The sequence below is a fragment of the Macaca thibetana genome, chromosome 16 (assembly GCF_024542745.1).
Source record: "Macaca thibetana thibetana isolate TM-01 chromosome 16, ASM2454274v1, whole genome shotgun sequence".
Lineage (NCBI taxonomy): Eukaryota > Metazoa > Chordata > Mammalia > Primates > Cercopithecidae > Macaca > Macaca thibetana.
The window spans coordinates 13685116-13706589 of NC_065593.1; the positions used below are offsets into that span (position 1 = coordinate 13685116).

At 49.7% G+C, this 21474-nt stretch overlaps 2 protein-coding genes across 3 annotated transcripts in view; one reads left to right on the forward strand and one right to left on the reverse strand.

Annotated features, from left to right (window-relative positions):
- WRAP53 (WD repeat containing antisense to TP53) overlaps positions 1–21474 on the reverse strand; it is a 121282-nt gene that overhangs the window by 20077 nt on the left and 79731 nt on the right. The gene's annotated exons all lie outside the window — the stretch shown is intronic.
- TP53 (tumor protein p53) lies at positions 467–19312 on the forward strand. Of its 2 annotated transcripts, none has more exons than XM_050765347.1 (12): positions 467–619; positions 1796–1904; positions 10525–10626; positions 10744–10765; positions 10851–11129; positions 11878–12061; positions 12143–12255; positions 12818–12927; positions 13270–13406; positions 13499–13572; positions 17020–17126; positions 18052–19312. In XM_050765347.1, exons 3-12 carry the CDS (start codon positions 10553–10555, stop codon positions 18131–18133), a joined length of 1182 nt encoding a protein of 393 aa, XP_050621304.1. In that variant the 5' UTR covers positions 467–619; positions 1796–1904; positions 10525–10552; the 3' UTR covers positions 18134–19312. The 2 variants fall into 2 exon arrangements, with proteins under 2 accessions (XP_050621304.1, XP_050621303.1); XM_050765346.1 differs by lacking the exon at positions 467–619 and adding an exon at positions 736–1700.

Below are 21474 nucleotides of genomic sequence, written 5' to 3' on the forward strand. Positions count from 1 at the left end.
CATGTACTGAAAGCAATTAACAAATATTTTCAGAGTGATAAGTATTGTGAAGATTAAACAAGATGGTGTGATACAAAGTATGTGGGAGAAAACGTTAGCGTGAGATATTAAGGAAAGCCTTCCTAAAAAATGACATTTTAGCTGTTGAGAAGAAAGGATCCAGCTGAGAGCAAACGCAAAAGCTTTCTTCCTTCCACCCTTCATATTTGACACAGCGCAGGATTCCTCCAAAATGGTTTCCACCAATTCTGCCCTCACAGCTCTGGCTTGTAGAATTTTCCACCCCAAAATGTTAGTATCTACGGCACCAGTTCGGCGAGAATCCTGACTCTCTCTGCACCCTCCTCCCCAATTCCATTTCCTTTGCTTCCTCCAGCGGGCGGATTACTTGCCCTTACTTGTCATGGCGACTGTCCAGCTTTGTGCCAGGAGCCTCGCAGGGGTTGATGGGATTGGGGTTTTCCCCTCCCATGTGCTCGACTGGCGCTAAAAGTTTTGAGCTTCTCAAAAGTCTAGAGCCACCATCCAGGCAGCAGGTAGCTGCGGGGCTCCGGGAACACTTGGCGTCCGGGCTGGGAGCGTGCTTTCCAAGACGGTGACACGCTTCCCTGAGGATTGGGTAAGCTCCTGACTGAACTTGATGAGTCCTCTCTGAGTCACGGGCTATCGGCTCCGTGTATTTTCAGCTCGGGAGAATCGCTGGGGCTGGGGGGTGGGGCAGTGGGGACTTAGCGAGTTTGGGGGTGAGTGGGATGGAAGCTTGGCTAGAGGGATCAACATAGGAGTTGCATTGTTGGGAGACCTGGGTGTAGATGGTGGGGATGTTAGGACCATCCGAACTCAAAGTTGAACGCCTAGGCAGAGAAGTGGAGCTTTGGGGAACCTTGAGCCGGCCTAAAGGGTACTCCTTTGCACATCTACCCGGTGCTAGGCGTAGGGAATCCCTGAAATAGAAGATGCACAAAGCATTGAGATCTGAGACTTTTGGATCTCGAAACATTGAGAACTCATGGCTGTATATTTTAGAGCCCATGGCATTCTAGTGAAACCTCGGGCTCCATTCCGAAATGATCATTTGGAGGTGATCCGGGGAGCCCAAGCTGCTAAGGTCCCACAACTTCCGGACCTTTGTCCTTCCTGCAGCGATCTTTCCAGCCAGCCCTTGGCTCCGCTAGATGGAGAAAATCCAATTGAAGGCTGTCAGTCGTGGAAGTGAGAAATGCTAAACGAGGGGTTTGCCCGCCAGGCCGAGGAGGATCATCTCAATCTGAGAGGGCCGGCAGCCCTGTTATTGTTTGGCTCCACATTTACATTTCTGCTTCTGGCAGCAGCATTTCCGGTTTCTTTTTGCCGGAGCAGCTCACTATTCACCCGATGAGAGGGGAGGAGAGAGAGAAAAAATGTCCTTTAGGCCGGTTCCTTTTACTTGCAGAGGGAGGCTGCTATTCTCCGCCCGCACTTTTTTTTTCTGGATTACTTGGTTATGGCCTTTGCAAAGGCAGGGGTATTTGTTTTGATGCAAACCTCAATCCCTCCCCTTCTTTGAATGGTGTGCCCCACCCCGCGGGTCGCCTGCAACCTAGGCGGACGCTACCATGGCGTGAGACAGGGAGGGAAAGAAGTGTGCAGAAGGCAAGCCCGGGGGGTATTTTCAAGAATGAGTACATCTCATCTTTCCGGAGGAAAAAAAAAAAGAATGGGTACGTCTGATAATCAAATTTTGAAAGAGTGCAATAATGGATCGTTTGATAATCTGTCGGAAAAACAATCTACCTGTTATCTGGCTTTGGGCTAGGCCATTCCAGTTCCAGACGCAGGCCGAACGTCGTGAAGCGGAAGGGGCGGGCCCGCAGGCGTCCGTGTGGTCCTCCGTGCAGCCCTCCGGCCCGAGCCGGTTCTTCCCGGTAGGAGGCGGAACTCGAATTCATTTCTGCCGGTTACCCATCTCTTAGCTCGCTGTTGTTTCATTCCGCAGTTTCTCCCCATGCACCTGCCGCGTACCGGGCACTTTGTGCCGTACATACGTCATCTTTTTCCTAAATCGAGGTGGCATTTACACACAGCGCAGTGCACAGACCAAGTGTACAGGAAGATGAGTTTTGGCCCTAACCACTGCGTGATGCCTACCAAGTCAGAGACCCATTTCATCGTCCCAGAAGCGTTTCATCGCCCCTCTTCCCAGTCGATTCCCGACCCCACCTTTATTTTGATCTCTATAACCATTTTGCCTGTTGGAGAACTTCATATAAAATGGAATCAGGCTGGGCGCGGTGGCTCACGCCTGCACTTTGGGAGGCTGAGGCAGGCGGATTACTTGAGGATAGGAGTTCCAGACCAGCCTGGCCAACATGGTGAAGCCCCGTCTCTACTAAAAAATACAAAAATTAACTGGGCGTGGTGGGCGCCTGTAATCCCAGCTATTCGGGAGGCTGAGGCAGGAGAATCGCTTGAACCCGGGAGGCAGAAGTTGCAGTAAGCCAAGATCGTGCCACTGCACTCCAGCCTGGGCGACAAGAACGAAACTCTGTCTCAAAAAAAAAAAAAATCATACATTATGTGCTCCTTTTTGTCGGCTTCTGTCCTTCAATGTGCTGTCTGACATTCGTTCATGTAGTTGTATATATCAGTATTTTGCTCCTTTTCATTTAGTATAGCCCATCGATTGTATATCCGTTCTTTTGATGGCCTTTTGAGTTGTTTCCATTTGGGGTTATGAAATAAAGCTGCTATAAACATTCTTGTACAATTGTTTTTGTGATCATATGTTTTTGTGTTTCTTGGAGAAGTACTTAGGAGGGGAATTGCGAGTTTGGAAATAAAAAGTAGATGTATTTTGAACTTTATCAGAAGCTCTGAGTTTTCCAGAGCGGTTGTACCATTTTACACTCCAACTAGCAAGGTATGGGAGTTATTATGGTTGTGCCACAGCCTTCCGGACATTGGGTATTGTCAGTCTTTCTAATGTGGTATATCCTTGTGGTTGTAATTTACAGTTCTCTGTTGACTAAGGATGTTCAGCATTTTTTCATGTGCCTATTGGCCATTCGTATTTTGTTTGTAAAGTAGCTCTTCAAGTCTTGCCTGTTATTTTGGTCTTTTGTTTGTTTTTATGCTTCAGTTGTGGGACTGCTTTATACATTTTGGATACAAGTCCTTTATCAGATACATGTGTCCTGAATGTTTTCTTCTGATCTGTTGCTTGCCTATTTGTTTGCTTTACAGAGTTTACAGTATCTTAAGAGGAGTGGATTTGTCTTTTTTAGGTTCAGTATTTGCCTTGTCCTGTTTAGGACATTTTTTTTTTTTTACCCCAGAATCATGAAGATACTATATTTTCTTTTAGGACCTTTATGGTTGTAAGTTTTACACTAACGTCCTTGAGCCATTAATTAATTCTTAAAATGAATTGTTTATGGTGTGAGGTGTAGAAGTCAGTCTCTGGTATGTTTCCTGTATGGAAATCCAGGTATTCTGTCTCCACTTGTTGAAATAGGCTTCCTTTCTCTACTGAATGCTTTTAACTTTAATTATTGTACAGTTGGAGTATGGGGCTACCATTTTAGTGCTATTTTCTTTTTTTCTTTTTTAATTTTTGAGACAGGGACTCACACTGTTGCCCAAGCTAGAGTACAATGGCACAATCAAGGCTCACTGCAGCCTTGAACCCCTGGGCTCAAGCAGTCCTCTAGCCTCAGCCTCACAAGTAGCTGGGACTACTCCAGCATACCCAGCTAACTGTTTTATTTTTTTGTATTGACAGGATCTCACTATGTTGCCCAGGCTGGTCTCAAATGGCTGGCCTCAAGCTTTCATCCCATCTCGGCCTCCCAAAGTGCTGGGATTACAGGTGTGAGCCACCATGCCTGACTTCTTAGTGCTATTTTCTATTTATCTCCTCTGTTCTTTGCTCTCTTTAAACGTTTGAGGAAGAAACAGTACCCATCTTACACAAACTCCTCAGAAAATAGAGGAACAGACTGGGCGCAGTGACTCATACCTATAATCCCAGCACTTTGGTACGCCGAGACAGGAATCACTTGAGGTCGGGAGTTCAAGACCAGCCTGGCCAACATGTCGAAACCCCATCTCTACTAAAAATACAAAAATTAGGCCGGGTGCGGTGGCTCAAGCCTGTAATCCCAGCACTTTGGGAGGCCGAGACGGGCGGATCACGAGGTCGGGAGATCGAGACCATCCTGGCTAACACGATGAAACCCTGTCTCTACTAAAAAATACAAAAAACTAGCCGGGCGAGGTGGCCGGCACCTGTAGTCCCAGCTACTCGGGAGGCTGAGGCAGGAGAATGGCGTAAACCCAGGAGGCGGAGCTTGCAGTGAGCTGAGATCTGGCCACTGCACTCCAGCCTGGGCGACTGAGCAAGACTCCGTCTCAAAATAAAAAATAAAAATACAAAAATTAGCTAGGCGTGGTGGCACGTACCTGTAATCCGAGTTACTCAGGAGGCTGAGGCACAAGAATCACTTGAATCTGGGAAGCAGAGGTTGCAGTGAGCCGAGATTGCGCCACTGTACTCCAGCCTGGGCAACAGAGTGGGACTCTGTCTCAGAAAAAAAAGAAAAAGAAAATAGAGGAACATTTCCCAACTTGTTTTTGAAGCCAACATAATCCTGGTACCAAAACCAAACGAGGACATTGCAAGAAAAGAAAATTTAGACCAATATTCCTGTTAGCATATACATGCAAAAACTAACAAATTCTAGCAAACCAAACCTGGTAATATAGAAAAAAGGATAAATAGGCCAGGCGCAGTGACTCACGCCTGTAATCCCAGTACTTTGGGAGGCCGAGGCAGGCAGATCACTTGAGGTCAGGAGTTTGAGACTAGCCTGACCAACATGGTGAAACGCCGTTTTTAATAAAAATACAAAAATTAGGCTGGGCACGGTGGCTCACGCCTGTAATCCCAGCACTTTGGGAGGCTGAGGTGGGCAGATCACGAGGTCAGGAGTTCGAGACAAGCCTGACAAACATGGTGAAACCCCGTGTCTACTAAAAATACAAAAATTAGCCGGTGTGGTGGCACCTGCCTGTAATCCCAGCTACTCAGGAGGCTGAGGCAGAATTGCTTGAACCCGGGAGGCGGAGGTTGCAGGGAGCCAAGTTCATGCCACTGCACTCCAGCCTGGGTGACAGAGCAAGACTTTGTCTCAAAAAAAAAAAATTAGCTGGGCATGGTGGTGGGCACCTGTAATCCCAGCTGCTTGGGAATCTGAGGCAGGAGAATCACTTGAACCCAGGAGGCGGAGGTTGCAGTCAGCTGGGATCACACCATTGTACTCCAGCCTGGGCAACAAAGTGAGACTCCATCTCAAAAAAAGAAAAAGTAAAAGCATAAATACATTCTAACCAAACAAGGTTTATCTCAGGATTGTAGTTGATTTAACATTCAAAAAGAGTCCAGGATTTCAAGACCAGCCTGAGCAACATAGCCAGGCTGGTCTTTACTGGGGAAAAAAAATCAGTCTGTGTAATTCACCACATTAGCAAATTGAAACATAACCCTATGATCATTTCAACAGATGCAGCAAAAGCAGTTAAGGATATTCAACACATATGCATAATTACAAACAAACCAACCTCCTAGCAAACTAGGGAAAGGAAACTTACCTGGTTTGATAACAGGGCATCCACAATCAGAGTTCCACTAGCAGCATACATAATGGTAGAAAACTCAATGCTGCCGGGCGCAGTGGCTCACGCCTGTAATCCCAACACTTTGGGAGGCCGAGGCGGGCAGATCACAAGGTCAGGAGATCGAGACCATCCTGGCTAACATGCTGAAACCCCGTCTCTACTGAAAATACAAAAAAAATTAGCCGGGCGTGGTGGCGGGCGCCTGTAGTCCCAGCTACTTGGGAGGCTGAGGCAGGAGAATAACTTGAACCCAAGAGGCAGAGGTTGCAGTGAGCCGAGATCATCCCATTGCACTCCAGCCTGGGACAAGAGCAAAACTCCATCTCAAAGAAAAAAGAAAAAAGGGAGGCCGGGCGCGGTGGCTCAAGCCTGTAATCCCAGCACTTTGGGAGGCCGAGACGGGTGGATCACGAGGTCAGGAGATCGAGACCATCCTGGCTAACACAGTGAAACCCCGTCTCTACTAAAAATACAAAAAACTAGCCGGGCGAGGTGGCGGGCTCCTGTAGTCCCAGCTACTCGGGAGGCTGAGGCAGGAGAATGGCGTAAACCCGGGAGGCGGAGCTTGCAGTGAGCTGAGATCCGGCCACTGCACTCCAGCCTGGATGACAGAGCAAGACTCCGTCTCAAAAAAAAAAAAAGGAAAGAAAAAAGAAATAACGATTAGAAAGGAAGAAATAAAACTTATATTCACAGCCAGTATGATTCTATACATACATGTCCTAATGGGGCCGGGCGTGGTGGCTCATGCCTGTAATCCTAGCACTTTAAGAGGCTGAGGCAGGTGGCTCATCTGGACCAGCCTGGCCAACATGGTGAAACCCCATCTCTAATAAAAATACAAAACATTAGCCAGGCATGGTGACAGGCACCTCTAATCCCAGGTACTCAGAAGGCTGAGGCAGGAGAATTGCTTGAACCTGGGAAGTGGAGGTTGCAGTGAGCCGAGATCATGTCATTGCACTCCAGGCCAGGCAACAGAGTGAGATTCTGTCTCAAAAAAAAAAAAAAGAGTGAAATTCCATCTTAAAAGAAAAAGCCCTAATGGGAAATCCATAAAAAGCTACCAAAACTAATAAATATAGCAAGGTTGCAGGTTACAGGGCAATATAGTTATCCCTCTATCTGTAGGGGCTTGGTTCTGGGACGCCTCACACACCAAACCCACAGATGTCTAAGTCCCATATATAAGATGGTATAGTATTTGCATTTAACCTACACATATCCTCCCATATAGTTTGAACTATCTCTAGATTACTTACATTACCCCCATACAATGAAAATGCTAATGTACATACAAGTGTGTATGTAAGTACTTGTCGTACTATGTTGTTTAGGGAATCACCGGGCATATAGGCCTTCAGGGCTGATACCAGCAGCCACTGTTATGATTCTGGTCAGGCCTGCCCCTGTTTGGAGTCTCAGTTGAGCTCATTGCCTTCCCACCCAGCCAAGGGTACCTGCATTTCTTTTGGCTCCCTGGCCATTTGGAAGGCCTAATTCAGCTTGGCACATTTGTATCCTGGCCCTCTGATGCTGGTACCCCCGGAAAGGCCCTGCTTTGAAAAACACTGAGATTTTAGTTGCTACTGAAGACTTGAGAGGTGAAGACAGAGAGACCTCCTGTGTGTGGAAATGTGTCCCTCCAAGTGGGATTGAGACTTTGGGCCCCCTATTTCAGGACAGCACCTCCTGACCTGTTGACTGAATACCCTGAAGGAGGTGGACTTGCATTAATGGAGTGGGGGTGGGGGCAGTACCACAGATCCACACTAACAATCACACAGTTCTCTCTAGAATAATAATATAGAACAACTGCAGAAACAGCTAACCTTTATTGAGCTCTTACTGTGTGTCCAGCACTTTCCTCAGCTCTTTACATTTCCCATAATACACAGGGTACTAGGCCACGCTTGGTGGTTCATGCTTGTAATCCCAGCACTTTACGAGGCTGAGGCGGGCAGATCACCTGAGGTCAGGAGTTCAAGACCAGCCTGACTAACATGGTGAAACCCTGTCTCTACTAAAAATACAAAATTAGCCAGGTGTGGTGGCCTGTAATCCCAGCTACTCAGGAAAATCATTTGAATCCGGGAGGCAGAGGTTGCAGTGAGAAGAGGTCGCGCCACTGCACTCCAGCCTGGGCAACAAGAGCTGAGACTCTGCCTCAAAAATAAAATAAGAGCCTGGCATTAAAGGAGCTGTTTGGTAGGGGGATGTTTTGTCACTGCAAAAAACAGAAAAGTGGGCTGGGCGCGGTGGCTCATGCCTATAATCCCAGCACTTTGGGAGGCCAAGGCGGGCAGATCACCTGAGGTCGGGAGTTCGAGACCAACCTGACCAATATGGAGAAACCCCCTGTCTACTAAAAACAAAATTAGCTGGGCGTGGTGGCACATGCCTGTAATCCCAGCTACTAGGGAGGCTGAGGCAGGAGAATCACTTGAACCCGGGAGGCGGAGGTTGCAGTTAGCCGAGATCATGCCAGTGCACTCCAGCCTGGGCAACAAGAGCGAAACTCTGTCTCAAAAAATAAATAAATAAATAAATAAATAAACAGAAAAGTGTAATGAACACTTTCAGTGGGCATGTTTCTTAGCAAATCTGATGACAAATTTGACATAAAGAGAGCATCCCTGGAAAAAAAAAAAAATCAACTAAAAAAAAAAGAAAGAGAGCATCCTGCCTGGGCAACATAGTGAAACCCTGCCTCTACAAAAAAACTCAAAAATTGGCTGGGCGCGGTGGCTCACGCCTGTAATCCCAGCACTTTGGGAGGCGGAGGCGGGAGGATCACCTGAGGTCAGGAGTTCGAAACCAGCCTGGCCAACATGGCAAAACCCCATCTCTGCTAAAAATACAAAAAATTAGTCGGGCGCAGTGGTGGGCGCCTGTAATCTCAGCTACTCAGGAAGCTGAGGCAAGAGGATCTATTGAACCTGGGAGGTGGAGGTTGCAGTGAGTCGAGATCGCACCACTACACTCCAGCCTGGGCGACAGAGCGAGACTCCATCTCCAAAAAAGAAAAAGAAAGAAAAAAAACTAAAAATTAGCCAGGCAGTCCTCTGTGGTCCCAGCTACTTGGGAGGCTGAGGCAGGAGAATCACTGAGCCCAGGAGTCTGAGGCTGTAGTAAGCCATGATTGCACTACTGCATCGTAGCCTGGGCAACAAAGCAAGACCCTGCCTCAAAAAAAAAAAAAAAGAAAGAAAGAAAGAACATGGCGGGCCGGGCACGGTGGCTCACACCTATAATCCTAACGCTTTGGAAGGCCGAGGCAGGTGGATCACAAGGTCAGGAGTTTGACACCAGCCGGGCCAATGTGGTGAAACCCTATCTCTAATAAAAATACAAAAAATTTAGCCAGGCGTGGTGGCAGGCGCCTGTAATCCCAGCTACTCGGTAGGCTGAGGCAGGAGAATCGCTTGAAACCAGAAGGCAGAGGTTGCAGTGAGCCTAGATTGCACCACTGCAGCCTGGGTGAAAAGAGCGAAACTCTGTCTCATTAAAAAAAAAAAAAAAAACAGAGAGAAAGAACATGGCAAAGCCTTTGAAAGCTTGTCAGGGAGAAGGTGAGATGATAGTTGCATAACTTCGTGCAAGATGCTGGTCCACACAGGGGCTGCCCCTTGCTCCTTCTTGCTCCCTTGACCTCTCATATAGCAGGCTCGTGTGTTACTCACATTTATTGAGCCCAAGCAGGTGCAAGGCATTGTGATCTAATACTTTGGTCAGCAAGACAACGAGATAGATCACTGCCCTGCCCTTAGGAAGTGTATATGCTATTAGAGGAAACAGATGAAATAAATAAGGAAAAGTATTAGACAATGTAAGTGCTATGAGAATGCAAATAAGGTGATGTGAATTAAAGTAGGATGACTTGAAGTCTGCATGGGAAGGAGCCTACCCCTGTGTTCCGGCTGGCCAGGACCACCAGTTGATTAGCAGAGAAGGGCAGCCGGTGTAGCTAGAGCTTTTGGGGAAGAGGGAGTGGTTGGTAAGAGATGAGATTAAAGAAGCTGAGAAGGGGCATTCGGGAGGGGTTTGTAAACGCAGGGCTGAGGAGTGTCCCAAGAGAATGGCCAGGTGAATGGTGAGACAGTTGTTCTTCCAGAAGCTTTGCAGTGAAAGGAATCAAAGAAGCGGAGCCAGGTATCAGGTGGGGAAGGGTGGGAGCCGAGGGGGTGTCTTTTCCCACACAGAGATTGCAGGCTGAGAATGACTGCATCCTTGTTAACAGGAAGTGGGAGCAGGGTGCGGTGGCTCACGCCTGTAATCCTGGCACTTTAGGAGGCCAAGGCGGGCGGATCACCTGAGGTCAGGAGTTCGAGACCAGCCTGGCCAACATGGCGAAACCCTGTCTCTACTAGAAAATACAAAAGTTAGCTGGGTGTGGTGGCACTTGACTGTAATCCCAGCTACTCGGGAGACTGAGGCAGGAGAATGGCTTGAACCTGGAGGGTAGAGGTTGCAGGGAGCTGAGATCATGCCATTGCACTCCAGCCTAGGTGACAGAGCGAGACTCCATCTCAAAAAAATAAATAAATAATAAATACAGGAAGGGAGTTGGGAATAGGGTGCACATTTAGGTAGTCTTGGGGATTTCGTGGTGGGAAGGTTGGAAGTCCCTCTCATGATTATCTTTTCCTCAAAGAAGTGCACGGCTGGTAGGGGTGGGGCAGGAGCGCTTGGGTTGTGGTGAAAGACTGGAAGAGAGGATGTGAAGCAGCCATTCTTTTCCTACTCCACGGGAAGCTATGCTGCCTCAGACTCTGGCATGGTGTTGAGGGAAGGGATTCCTTCTCCGCAGGCCCAGGTGACCCAGGGTTGGAAGTGTCTCATGCTGGATCCCCACTTTTCCCCTTGCAGCAGCCAGACTGCCTTACGGGTCACTGCCATGGAGGAGCCGCAGTCAGATCCTAGCATCGAGCCCCCTCTGAGTCAGGAAACATTTTCAGACCTATGGAAACTGTGAGTAGATCCATGGGAGGGGCAGACCCACTGTCCCCACCCCAACCCCAGCCCCCTAGCAGAGGCCTGTGGGAAGCAAAAAATCCGTGGGACTGACTTTTTGCTCTTGTCTTTCAGACTTCCTGAAAACAACGTTCTGGTAAGGACAAGGGTTGGGCTGGGGACCTGGCGGGCCAGGGGGCTGGGGACCTGGTCCTCTGACTACTCCTTTCACCCATCTACAGTCCCCCTTGCCGTCCCAAGCAGTGGATGATTTGATGCTGTCTCCAGACGATCTTGCACAATGGTTAACTGAAGACCCAGGTCCAGATGAAGCTCCGAGAATGTCAGAGGCTGCTCCCCCCATGGCCCCCACACCAGCAGCTCCTACACCGGCGGCCCCTGCACCAGCCCCCTCCTGGCCCCTGTCATCCTCTGTCCCTTCCCAGAAAACCTACCATGGCAGCTACGGTTTCCGTCTGGGCTTCCTGCATTCTGGAACAGCCAAGTCTGTGACTTGCACGGTCAGTGGCCTTGGGGGCTGGCTTCCATGAGACTTCAGTGCCTGGCCCTATACCCCTGCATTTCTTCTGTTCGGAACTTTGGGATTCCTCTTCACCCTTTGGCTTCCTGTCAGTGTTTTTTATAGTTTACCCACTTAACCTGTGATCTCTGACCCCTGTCCCAAAGTTGAATATTCCCCCTTGAATTTGGGCTTTTATCCATCCCATCACACCCTCAGCCGCTCTCCTGGGGATGCAGAACTTTTCTTTTTCTTCACCCACGCTTATTCCTTGGCTTTTGAAAATAACCTCCTGACCAGGCATGGTGGCTCATGCCTGCAATCCCAGCACTCTCAAAGAGGCCAAGGCGGGCAGATCACCTGAGCCCAGGAGTTCAAGACCAGCCTGGGTAACATGGTGAAACCTCGTCTCTACAAAAAAATACAAAAAATTAGCCAGGCATGGTGGTGCATACCTATAGTCCCAGCCACTCAGGAGGCTGAGGTGGGAAGATCACTTGAGCCTAGGAGATGGAGGCTGCAGTGAGCCATGATCATGCCACTGTGCTCTAGCCTGGGTGACAGAGCAAGATCCTATCTCAAAAGAAAAACAGAAAAGCTCCTGAGGTGTAGACGCCAACTCTCTCTAGCTGCCTAGTGGGTTGCAGGAGGTGCTTACGCATATTTGTTTCTTTGCTGCCCTCTTCCGGTTGCTTTATTTGTTCACTTGTGCCCTGACTTTCAACTCTGTGTCCTTCCTCTTCCTACAGTACTCCCCTGACCTCAACAAGATGTTTTGCCAGCTGGCCAAGACCTGCCCCGTGCAGCTATGGGTTGATTCCACACCCCCACCCGGCAGCCGCGTCCGCGCCATGGCCATCTACAAGCAGTCACAGCACATGACGGAGGTCGTGAGGCGCTGCCCCCACCATGAGCGCTGCTCAGACAGCGACGGTGAGCAGCTGGGACTGGAGAGACGACAGGGCTGGTTGCCCAGGGTCCCCAGACCTCTGATTCCTCACTGATTTCTCTTAGGACTGGCCCCTCCTCAGCACCTTATCCGAGTGGAAGGAAATTTGCGTGTGGAGTATTCGGATGACAGAAACACTTTTCGACATAGTGTGGTGGTGCCCTATGAGCCGCCTGAGGTCTGGTTTGCAACTGGGGTCTCCGGGAGGAGGGGGTAAGGGCGGTTGTCAGTGGCCCTCCGGGTGAGCAGCAGGGGGGCTTTCTCCTGCTTATTTGACCTCCCCATAACCCCATGAGATGTGCAGAGTAAATGGGTTCACCCATTGCACAGTTGAAAAGACTGAAGCTTACAGAGGCTAAGGGCCTCCCCTGCTCGGCCGGGCGCGGTGGCTCGTGCCTGTAATCCCAGCACTCTGGGAGGCCGAGGCGGGCGGATCACGAGGTCAGGAGATCAAGACCATCCTGGCTAACACGGTGAAACCCCGTCTCTACTAAAAAATACAAAAAACTAGCCGGGCGTGGTGGCGGGTGCCTGTAGTCCCAGCTACTTGGGAGGCTGAGGCAGGAGAATGGCGTGAACCCGGGAGGCGGAGCTTGCAGTGAGCTGAGATCGTGCCACTACACTCCAGCCTGGGCGACGCAGCGAGACCCTGTCTCAAAAAAAAAAAAAAGGCCTCCCCTGCTTGCCACAGGTCTCCCCAGGGCCCACTGGCCTCATCTTGGGCCTATGTTCTCTCCTAGGTTGGCTCTGACTGTACCACCATCCACTACAACTACATGTGTAACAGTTCCTGCATGGGCGGCATGAACCGGAGGCCCATCCTTACCATTATCACACTGGAAGACTCCAGGTCAGAAGCCATGTGCCACCCTGCACACTGGCCTGCTGTGCCCCAGCCTCTGCTTGCCTCTGACCCCTGGGCCCACCTCTTACTGATTTCTACCATACTACTACCCATCCGCCTCTCATCACATCCCCAGTGGGGAATCTCCTTACTGTTCCCACTCGGTTTTCTTTTCTCTGGCTTTGGGACCCGTTACCTGTGACTTCTCGTCTACCTACCTAGAGCTGGAGCTTAGGCTCCAGAAAGGACAAGGGTGGTTGGGAGTAGATGGAGCCTGTTTTTTTAAATGGGACAGGTAGGACGTGATTTCCTTACTGCCTCCTGCTTCTCTCTTCCTATCCTGAGTAGTGGTAATCTACTGGGACGGAACAGCTTTGAGGTGCGAGTTTGTGCCTGTCCTGGGAGAGACCGGCGCACAGAGGAAGAGAATTTCCGCAAGAAAGGGGAGCCTTGCCACCAGCTGCCCCCTGGGAGCACTAAGCGAGGTAAGCAAGCAGGACAAGAAGTGGTGGAGGAGACCAAGGGTGCAGTTATGCCCCAGATTCACTTTTATCACCTTTCCTTGCCTCTTTCCTAGCACTGCCCAACAACACCAGCTCCTCTCCCCAGCCAAAGAAGAAACCACTGGATGGAGAATATTTCACCCTTCAGGTACTAAAGTCTTGGGACCTCTTATCAAGTGGAAAGTTTCTAGTCTAACACTCAAAATGCCATTTTCTTCTTGACTGCTGTACCTGCAATTGGGGCATTTGCCATCAGGGGGCAGTGATGCCTCAAAGACAATGGCTCCTGGTTGTACCTAACTAACATCAGAACACCAACTTATACCATAATATATATTTTAAAGGACCAGACCACCTTTCAAAAAGAAAATTGTTAAAGAGAGCATGAAAATGGTTCTATGACTTTGCCTGATACAGATGCTACTTGACTTACGATGGTGTTACTTCCTGATAAATTCGTCGTAAGTTGAAAATATTGTAAGTTGAAAATGGATTTAATACACCTAATCTAAGGAACATCATAGCTTAGCCTAGCCTACTTTTTTTTTTTTTTTTTGAGACGAAGTCTCACTCTGTCACCTGGGCTGGAGTGCAGTGGCGGGATCTCGGCTCACTGCAACCTCTGCCTCCCAGGTTCAAGCGATTCTCCTGCCTCAGCCTACTGAGTAGCTGGGATTACAGGCACCCGCTACCACGCCCAGCTGATTTTTGGGTTTTTTTTTGTTTTTTGGGTTTTTTTTAGTAGAGATGAGGTTTCACCATGTTGGCCAGGCTGGTCTCGAACTCCTGACCTTGTGATCCACCTGCCTCGGCCTCCCAAAGTGCTGAGATTACAGGCGTGAGCCACTGTACCCAGCCTGCTTTTTTTAGTCTACTTTTACTTTATTTTTAATGGAGACAGCATCTTGCTCTGTTGCCCAGGCTGGATTACAGTGATGTGATCATAGCTCATTATACCCTCGAACTCCTGGGCTCAAGCAATCCCGCCACCTCTGCCTCCCCAGTAGCTAGGACCACAGGCGTACACCCCCACACCCAGCTAATTTTTTAAATTTTTTGTAGAGATAGGGTCTCACTGTAGTGCCCAGGCTGGTCTCTAGCCTACTTTTTTGAGACAAGGTCTTGCTCAGTCACCCAGACTGGATAGAGTGCAGTAGTGCAGTCACAGCTCACTGTAGCCTCCACCTCCCAGGCTCCATCCATCCTCCCAGCTCAGCCTCCCAAGTCGCTGGAACTATAGGCCCACACCACCATGCCTGCCTAATTTTTTTTTTTTTTTTAATTATTATTATTATTTTTTTTGAGACGGAGTCTCACTCTGTTGCCCAGGCTGGAGTGCAGTGGCACAATCTCAGCTCACTGCAACCTCTGCCTCCCGGGTTCAAGCGATTCTCGTGCCTCAGCCTACTGAGTAGCTGGGACTACAAGCGCCTGCTGCCACACCCGGCTAATTTTTGTATTTTTAGTAGAGATGGGGTTTCACTATGTTGGCCAGGCTGGTCTCAAACTTCTGACCATGTGATCCGCCCGCCTTGGCCTCCCAAAGTGCTGGGATTACAGGTGTGAGCCACCATGCCCAGCTAATTTTTATTATTTATTTATTTATTTATTTATTTTAAGACAGAGTCTGTCTCTCTCATTCAGGCTAGAGTGCAGTGGCACGATCTCAGCTCACTGCAGCCTTGACCTCCCCGGGCTTCAGTGATTTCAGCCCCCCAAGTAGCTAGGACTACAGGCACATGCCACGGCACCCAGCTAATTTTTTATTTTCTGTGAAGTTAAGGTCTTGCTATGTTGCCCATGCTGGTATCAAACCCCTGGGCTCAATCAATCCTTCCACCTCAGCCTCCCCAAGTACTGGGATTACAGGCACGAGCTACCACACTCAGCCCTAGCTTAGTTGAAACATGTTCAGAACATTTAAGTTACCCTACAGTTGGGCAAAGTCATCTAAGACAAAGCCTATTTTATAGTAGTGTTGTATATCTCATGTGATTTATTGAATATTGTTACTGAAAGTGGGAAACAGCATGGTTGCATGAAAGGAGGCACAGTCGGGCCGGGCACAGCCTGGGCACAGAGCGAGACTCAGAAAAGGCCAGGCACGGTGGCTCACACCTGTAATCCTAGCACTTTGGGAGGCCGAGGCGGGTGGATCACGAGATCAGGAGATCGAGACCAGTCTGGCCAACATGGTGAAACCCCATCTCTACTAAAATACAAAAATTAACCAGGCATGATGGCGGGTGCCTGTAATCTCAGCTACTTGAGAGGCTGAGGCAGGAGAATCGCTTGAACCAGGAGGTGGAGTAGCAGTGAGCTGAGATGGCTCCACTGCACTCCAGCCTAGGCAATAGAGTGAGACTCTGTCTCAAAAAAAAAAAAAAGAAAAGAAACGAGGCACAGTTGCTTGCACCTCTAGTCCCAGTTACTTGAGAGGCTAAGGCAGGAGGATCACTTGAGCCCAAGAGTTTGAGTCCAGCCTGAACAACATAGCAAGACATCATGTCTAAAATCTAAAAAAGGGCCGGGTGGCCGGGCGCGGTGGCTCAAGCCTGTAATCCCAGCACTTTGGGAGGCCGAGACGGGTGGATCACGAGGTCAGGAGATCAAGACCATCCTGGCTAACATGGTGAAACCCCGTCTCTACTAAAAAATACAAAAAAATAGCCGGGCGAGGTGGCGGGCGCCTGTAGTCCCAGCTACTCGGGAGGCTGAGGCAGGAGAATGGCGTGAACCCGGGAGGCGGAGCTTGCAGTGAGCTGAGATCCGGCCACTGCACTCCAGCCTGGGCGACAGAGCGAGACTCCGTCTCAAAAAAAAAAAATTAAAAAAAAAAAAAAAAAAGGGCCGGGCACGGTGGCTCCCATCTGTAATCCCACCACTCTGGGAGGCGGAGGTGGGTGGATCACCTGACATCAGGAGTTGGAAACCAGCCTGGCTAACATGGTGAAGCCCCGTCTACTAAAAACACAAAAATTAGCCGGGTGTGGTGGCACACACCTGTAGTCCCAGCTACTCGGGAGGCTGAGGTACAAGAATCACTTGAACCCAGGAGGCGGAGATTGCAATGAGCTGAGATTGCGTCATTGCACTCCAGCCTGGGCGACAGAGCAAGACTCCATCTCAAAAATAAATAAATAAAGTTTTTTTTTTTTTGAGACGGAGTCTCGCTGTGTCCCCCAGGCTGGAGTACAGTGGCGCGATCTCGGCTCACTGCGAGCTTCGCCTCCCGGGTTCACGCCATTATCCTGCCTCAGCCTCCTAAGTAGCTGGGACTACAGGCGCCCACTACCGAGACTGGCTAATTTTTTGTATTTTTAGTAGAGACGAGGTTTCACCGTGGTCTCGATCTTCTGACCTTATGATCCGCCTGCCTCGGCCTCCCAAAGTGCTGGGATTACAGGCATGAGCCACCGCGCCCGGCCAATAAATAAAGTTTTTAAAAGTCAGCTGTATAGATACTTGAAGTACAGTTTCTACTAAATGCATGTTGCTTTTGTACCATCATAAAGTCAAACAATTGTAGGTTGAACCATCTTTTAGCTCAGGTACTGTGTGTATATGTATTTCTCCCCCTCCTCTCTGGCTGCAGATCCGTGGGCGTGAGCGCTTCGAGATGTTCCGAGAGCTGAATGAGGCCTTGGAACTCAAGGATGCCCAGGCTGGGAAAGAGCCAGCGGGGAGCAGGGCTCACTCCAGGTGAGTGACCTCAGCCCGTTCCTGGCCCTACTCCCCTGCCCCCCTATGTTGGAAGCCATAGGATTCCATTCTCATCCTGCCTTCATGGTCAAAGGCAGCTGACCCCATCTCACTGGGTCCCAGCCCTGCACAGTTTTTTAGTCTTCCTCCAGTTGAATCCTATAACCACATTCTTGCTTCAGTGTATCCACAGAACCTCCAAACCCAGGGACAAGTGTGGATGTGTGGATAGTTCTTTGCCATTCTCAGCATCTCCGAGCCCAGAGCTGGAGGGTCTCAAGGAGGGGCCTCATAATTGTGTAATGTTGAGTAGAGCCAGAGTTTCAGGTCATATACTCAGCCCTGCCATGCACCGGCAGGTCCTAGGTGACCCCCGTCAGACTCAGTTTCCTTATCTATAAAATGGGGTAAAGGGGCCAGGCGCAGTGACTCACGCCTGTAATCCCAGCTCTCTGGGAGGCCGAGGCGGGTGGATCACCTGAGGTCTGGAGTTTGAGCCCAGCCTGACCAACATGGAGAAACCCCGTCTCTACTAAAAATACAAAATTAGTCGAGCGTGGTGGCGCATGCTTGTAATCCCAGCTACTCGGGAGGCTGAGGCAGGAGAATCACTTGAACCCGGGAGGCGGAGGTTGCGGTGAGCCGAGACCCCGCCATTGCACTCCAGCCTGGGCAACAAGAGTGAAACTCCATCTCAAAAAAACTAAAAAAATAAAATAAAATGGGGTAAGGGAAGATGATGAGTCTAATACACGCCAATACTCTGAGGTGCTCAGTAAACATTTGCCTGAGGTGTGGCCATCATCTTGATTTGAATTCCCCTTGTCCCAGCCTTAGGCCCTTCAACGCATTGGTCAGGGAAAAGGGGCACAGACCCTCTCACTCATGTGATGTCGTCTCTCCTCCCTGCTTCTGTCTCCTACAGCCACCTGAAGTCCAAGAAGGGGCAATCTACCTCCCGCCATAAAAAATTCATGTTCAAGACAGAGGGGCCTGACTCAGACTGACATTCTCAGCTTCTTGTTCCCCCACTGAGCCTCCCACCCCCATCCCTCCCCTGCCATTTTGAGTTCTGGGTCTTTAAACCCTTGCTTGCAATAGGTGTGCATCAGGAGCACCCAGGAGTTCCGTTTGCTTTGTCCCGGGGCTCGACTGAACAAGTTGGCCTGCACTGGTGTTTTGTTGTGGGGAGGAGGATGGGGGGTAGGACATAACCAGCTTAGATTTTAAGGTTTTTACTGTGAGGGATGTTTGGGAGATGTAAGAAATGTTCTTGCAGGTAAGGGTTAGTTTACAATCAGCCACATTCTAGGTGGCACCCCACTTCACCGTACTAACCAGGGAAGCTGTCCCTCACTGTTGAATTTCCTCTAACTTCAAGGCCCATATCTATGAAATGCTGGCATTTGCACCTACCTCACAGAGTGTGTTGTGAGGGTTAATGAAATAATGTACATCTGGCCTTGAAACCACCTTTTATTACATGGGGTCTAGAACTTGACCCCCTTGAGGGTGCTCGTTCCCTCTCCCTGTTGGTCGGTGGGTTGGTAGTTTCTACAGCTGGGCAGCTGTTAGGTAGAGGGAGTTGCCAAGTCCCTGTTGGCCCGGCCAAACCCTTGTCTGAGAACCTGTTGGTGAACCTTAGCACCTAAAAGGAAATCTCACCCCATCCCACACCCTGGAGGATTTCATCTCTTGTCTATGATGATCTGGATCCACCAAGACTTGTTTTATGCTCAGGGTCAATTTCTTTTCTTTTTTTTTTTTTTTTTTTTTTTTCTTTGAGACTGGGTCTCACTCTGTTGCCCAGGCTGAAGTGGAGTGGCGTGATCTTGGCTCACTGCAGCCTTTGCCTCCCCGGCTCAAGCAGTCCTGCCTCAGCCTCCGGAGTAGCTGGGACCACAGGTTCATGCCACCATGGCCAGCCAATTTTTGCATGTTTGGTAGAGATGGGGTCTCACAATGTTGCCCAGGCTGGTCTCAAACTCCTGGGCTCAGGTGATCCACCTGCCTCAGCCTCCCAGAGTTCTGGGATTACAAGTGGGAGCCACCACGTCCAGCTGGAAGGGTCAACCTCTTTTACATTCTGCAAGCACGTCTGCATTTTCACCCCACCCTTCCCCTCCTCCCTTTTTATATCCAATTTTTATACCGATCTCTTATTTTACAATAAAACTTTGCTGCCACCTGTGTGTCTGAGGAGTGAATGCCAGTGCAGGCTACCAGGGTCAGCAGGTGCAGGGGTGAGTGACGAGGTGCTGGGAAGCAGCAACCTGAGTCTGCAAGGAGTGTGGGCTGGGGGGCCCAGGGCCCGGGTTCCGGGAGGGGAACAAAGGCTGGAGACTGGGTCAGTCTGCGGGCTGCATGACAACAAGGGAGGGGGGTGGCTCCATTCATAACTCAGGAACCAACTGTCCCTCCTCCCCTCCGGCCACGGCTGGCACAAGGTTCTCTCCCTCCCCTGCTTCTAGGATTGGACTACCTCCCCCCTCGGCAGCCTCTCACCAAGGATTACGGGATTTAAATGTCTGATTTAGCAAGCCTGAGCCTCCAGGGTGGCCATCTGCTCCACTAGAAAGTGGCAGGATACCTGGGTTCCCAAGGGGAACAGGGGTGGGTGCTACTGGATAGAGAGAGCCCAGTAGGAGGCCTGCTAGCCAGGGTCCCAGGAAAGTGGGGGCAGCTAAGGTAAGAGTAGGGGTGTGGGGCTAGGGCCTTCCCAGCATCCCCTCATCCTGGGCCTCATGCCAGGTGGTTGAATGAATTGAAGCTTTAAACTCTGCCAGGAAAACCTTTCAAAGGGCTTCTTGGGATAGGGAGGAGAGTCGGGTTGAGGAGCTCAGTATCGCCTGCCCATGCTCCTCAGGGCTGCTGGCTCCCAGGGAGGGGGGCTGGAGGCAGGCAGCCTCTTCCCCATCACCCACTGCTGTCTGAGCCAGTGCTTGGAGGGGCGGTCAGACATGGCTTGTCCTTCCTCCTCGCTGGTGGTGGAGACGGGTGCTAGGGTCCAGAGGGTGCTACTGTCCAGGGGTGCTTCTGGGGCCACTAGCCTCTCAGCTCATCAACCAGCTGAAGGTGCCAGCCCCTTGCCTTGCCCCAAGGATCCCAGACAGCTTTGAAGTGACCAGCCTTCCTGACCTCGAGACCACCTTTTTTTTTTCTCTTTCTTAGCAGGGAATGTCAAACACTGTCCCCAGGAGATCCACATCTGCCTCTTACAGAGACTTTTAACTTAAACATCTGTCCCTACCCAGCAGGCAAACTAGACTTCCTGAAGCTCAGTCCCTCCGCTTGCCTCTGTAGACAGGTCACCTTGATGAGCTTCCTTTTTCTTTTTTTTTTTTTAGGCTTTATTGGGGCATAATTGACCCCCCAAAATTGCATACATTCAAGGTATGTAGTGTGATGATTTGTTTTGTTTTGTTTTTGTTTTGAGACGGAGTCTCCCTGTGTTGCCCAGGCTGGAGTGCAGTGGCGCGATCTCAGCTCACTGCAAGCTCCACCTCCCGGGTTCCCGCCATTCTCCTGCCTCAGCCTCCCGAGTAGCTGGGACTACAGGCGCCGCCACCGCGCCTGGCTAGTTTTTTGTATTTTTAGTAGAGACGGGGTTTCACCGTGGTCTCGATCTCCTGACCTTGTGATCCGCCCGCCTCGGCCTCCCAAAGTGCTGGGATTACAGGCGTGAGCCACCGCGCCCGGCCCATTTCTATTTTAATAAAATAAAATATTGTGAAACACATTTACAATTTTTAAATTTTAATTTTAAAATTAAACTTAAATTTATTCATTTGTGTGTGTGGGTTTTTTTTTTCTTTTTCTTTTTCTTTTTTTTTTTTTGGAGATGGAATGTCGCTCTGTCACCCAGGATGGAGTGCAGTGGCGTGATCTCTGCCTCCCGGTTCAAGCGATTCTCCTGCCTCAGCCTCCCAGGTAGCTGGGACTACAGGTGCACACCACCATGCCTGGTTAATTTTTATATTTTTAGTAGAGACAGGATTTCACTATGTCACCAGCTAACCTGGAACTCCTGACCTCAGGTGATTCGCACACCTCGGCCTCCCAAAATGCTGGGATTACAAGCATGAGCCACCACGCCCAGCCCAAAGTTGGTTTTAATAGCAGACAATCTATCAACCTAATTCAATACATTAAGTTTAGAAAAATTATGTATCATATCAACAGATGCTGAAAGGAATTTGATTAAATTTCAGTAGCCATTTCCTTAAAACACACACACACACTTTAATTAAAACATTAATAGACTGGTAATGAAATACCAATTTTCCTAAACAGTTAAACACTAAGATAATTGCAAGATCAAGAGCTGGGCTGGGCGCAGTGGCTCACA

Coding starts and splice junctions, on each gene's coding strand:
- TP53 (XM_050765346.1), top strand. CDS start 1,547: ATGGTGTGCCCCACCCCGCGGGTCGCCTGCAACCTAGGCGGACGCTAC. Junction 12,928..13,269: donor ATCACACTGGAAGACTCCAG/GTCAGAAGCCAT, acceptor TATCCTGAGTAG/TGGTAATCTACTGGGACGGA. Junction 13,573..17,019: donor GAGAATATTTCACCCTTCAG/GTACTAAAGTCT, acceptor CTCTGGCTGCAG/ATCCGTGGGCGTGAGCGCTT.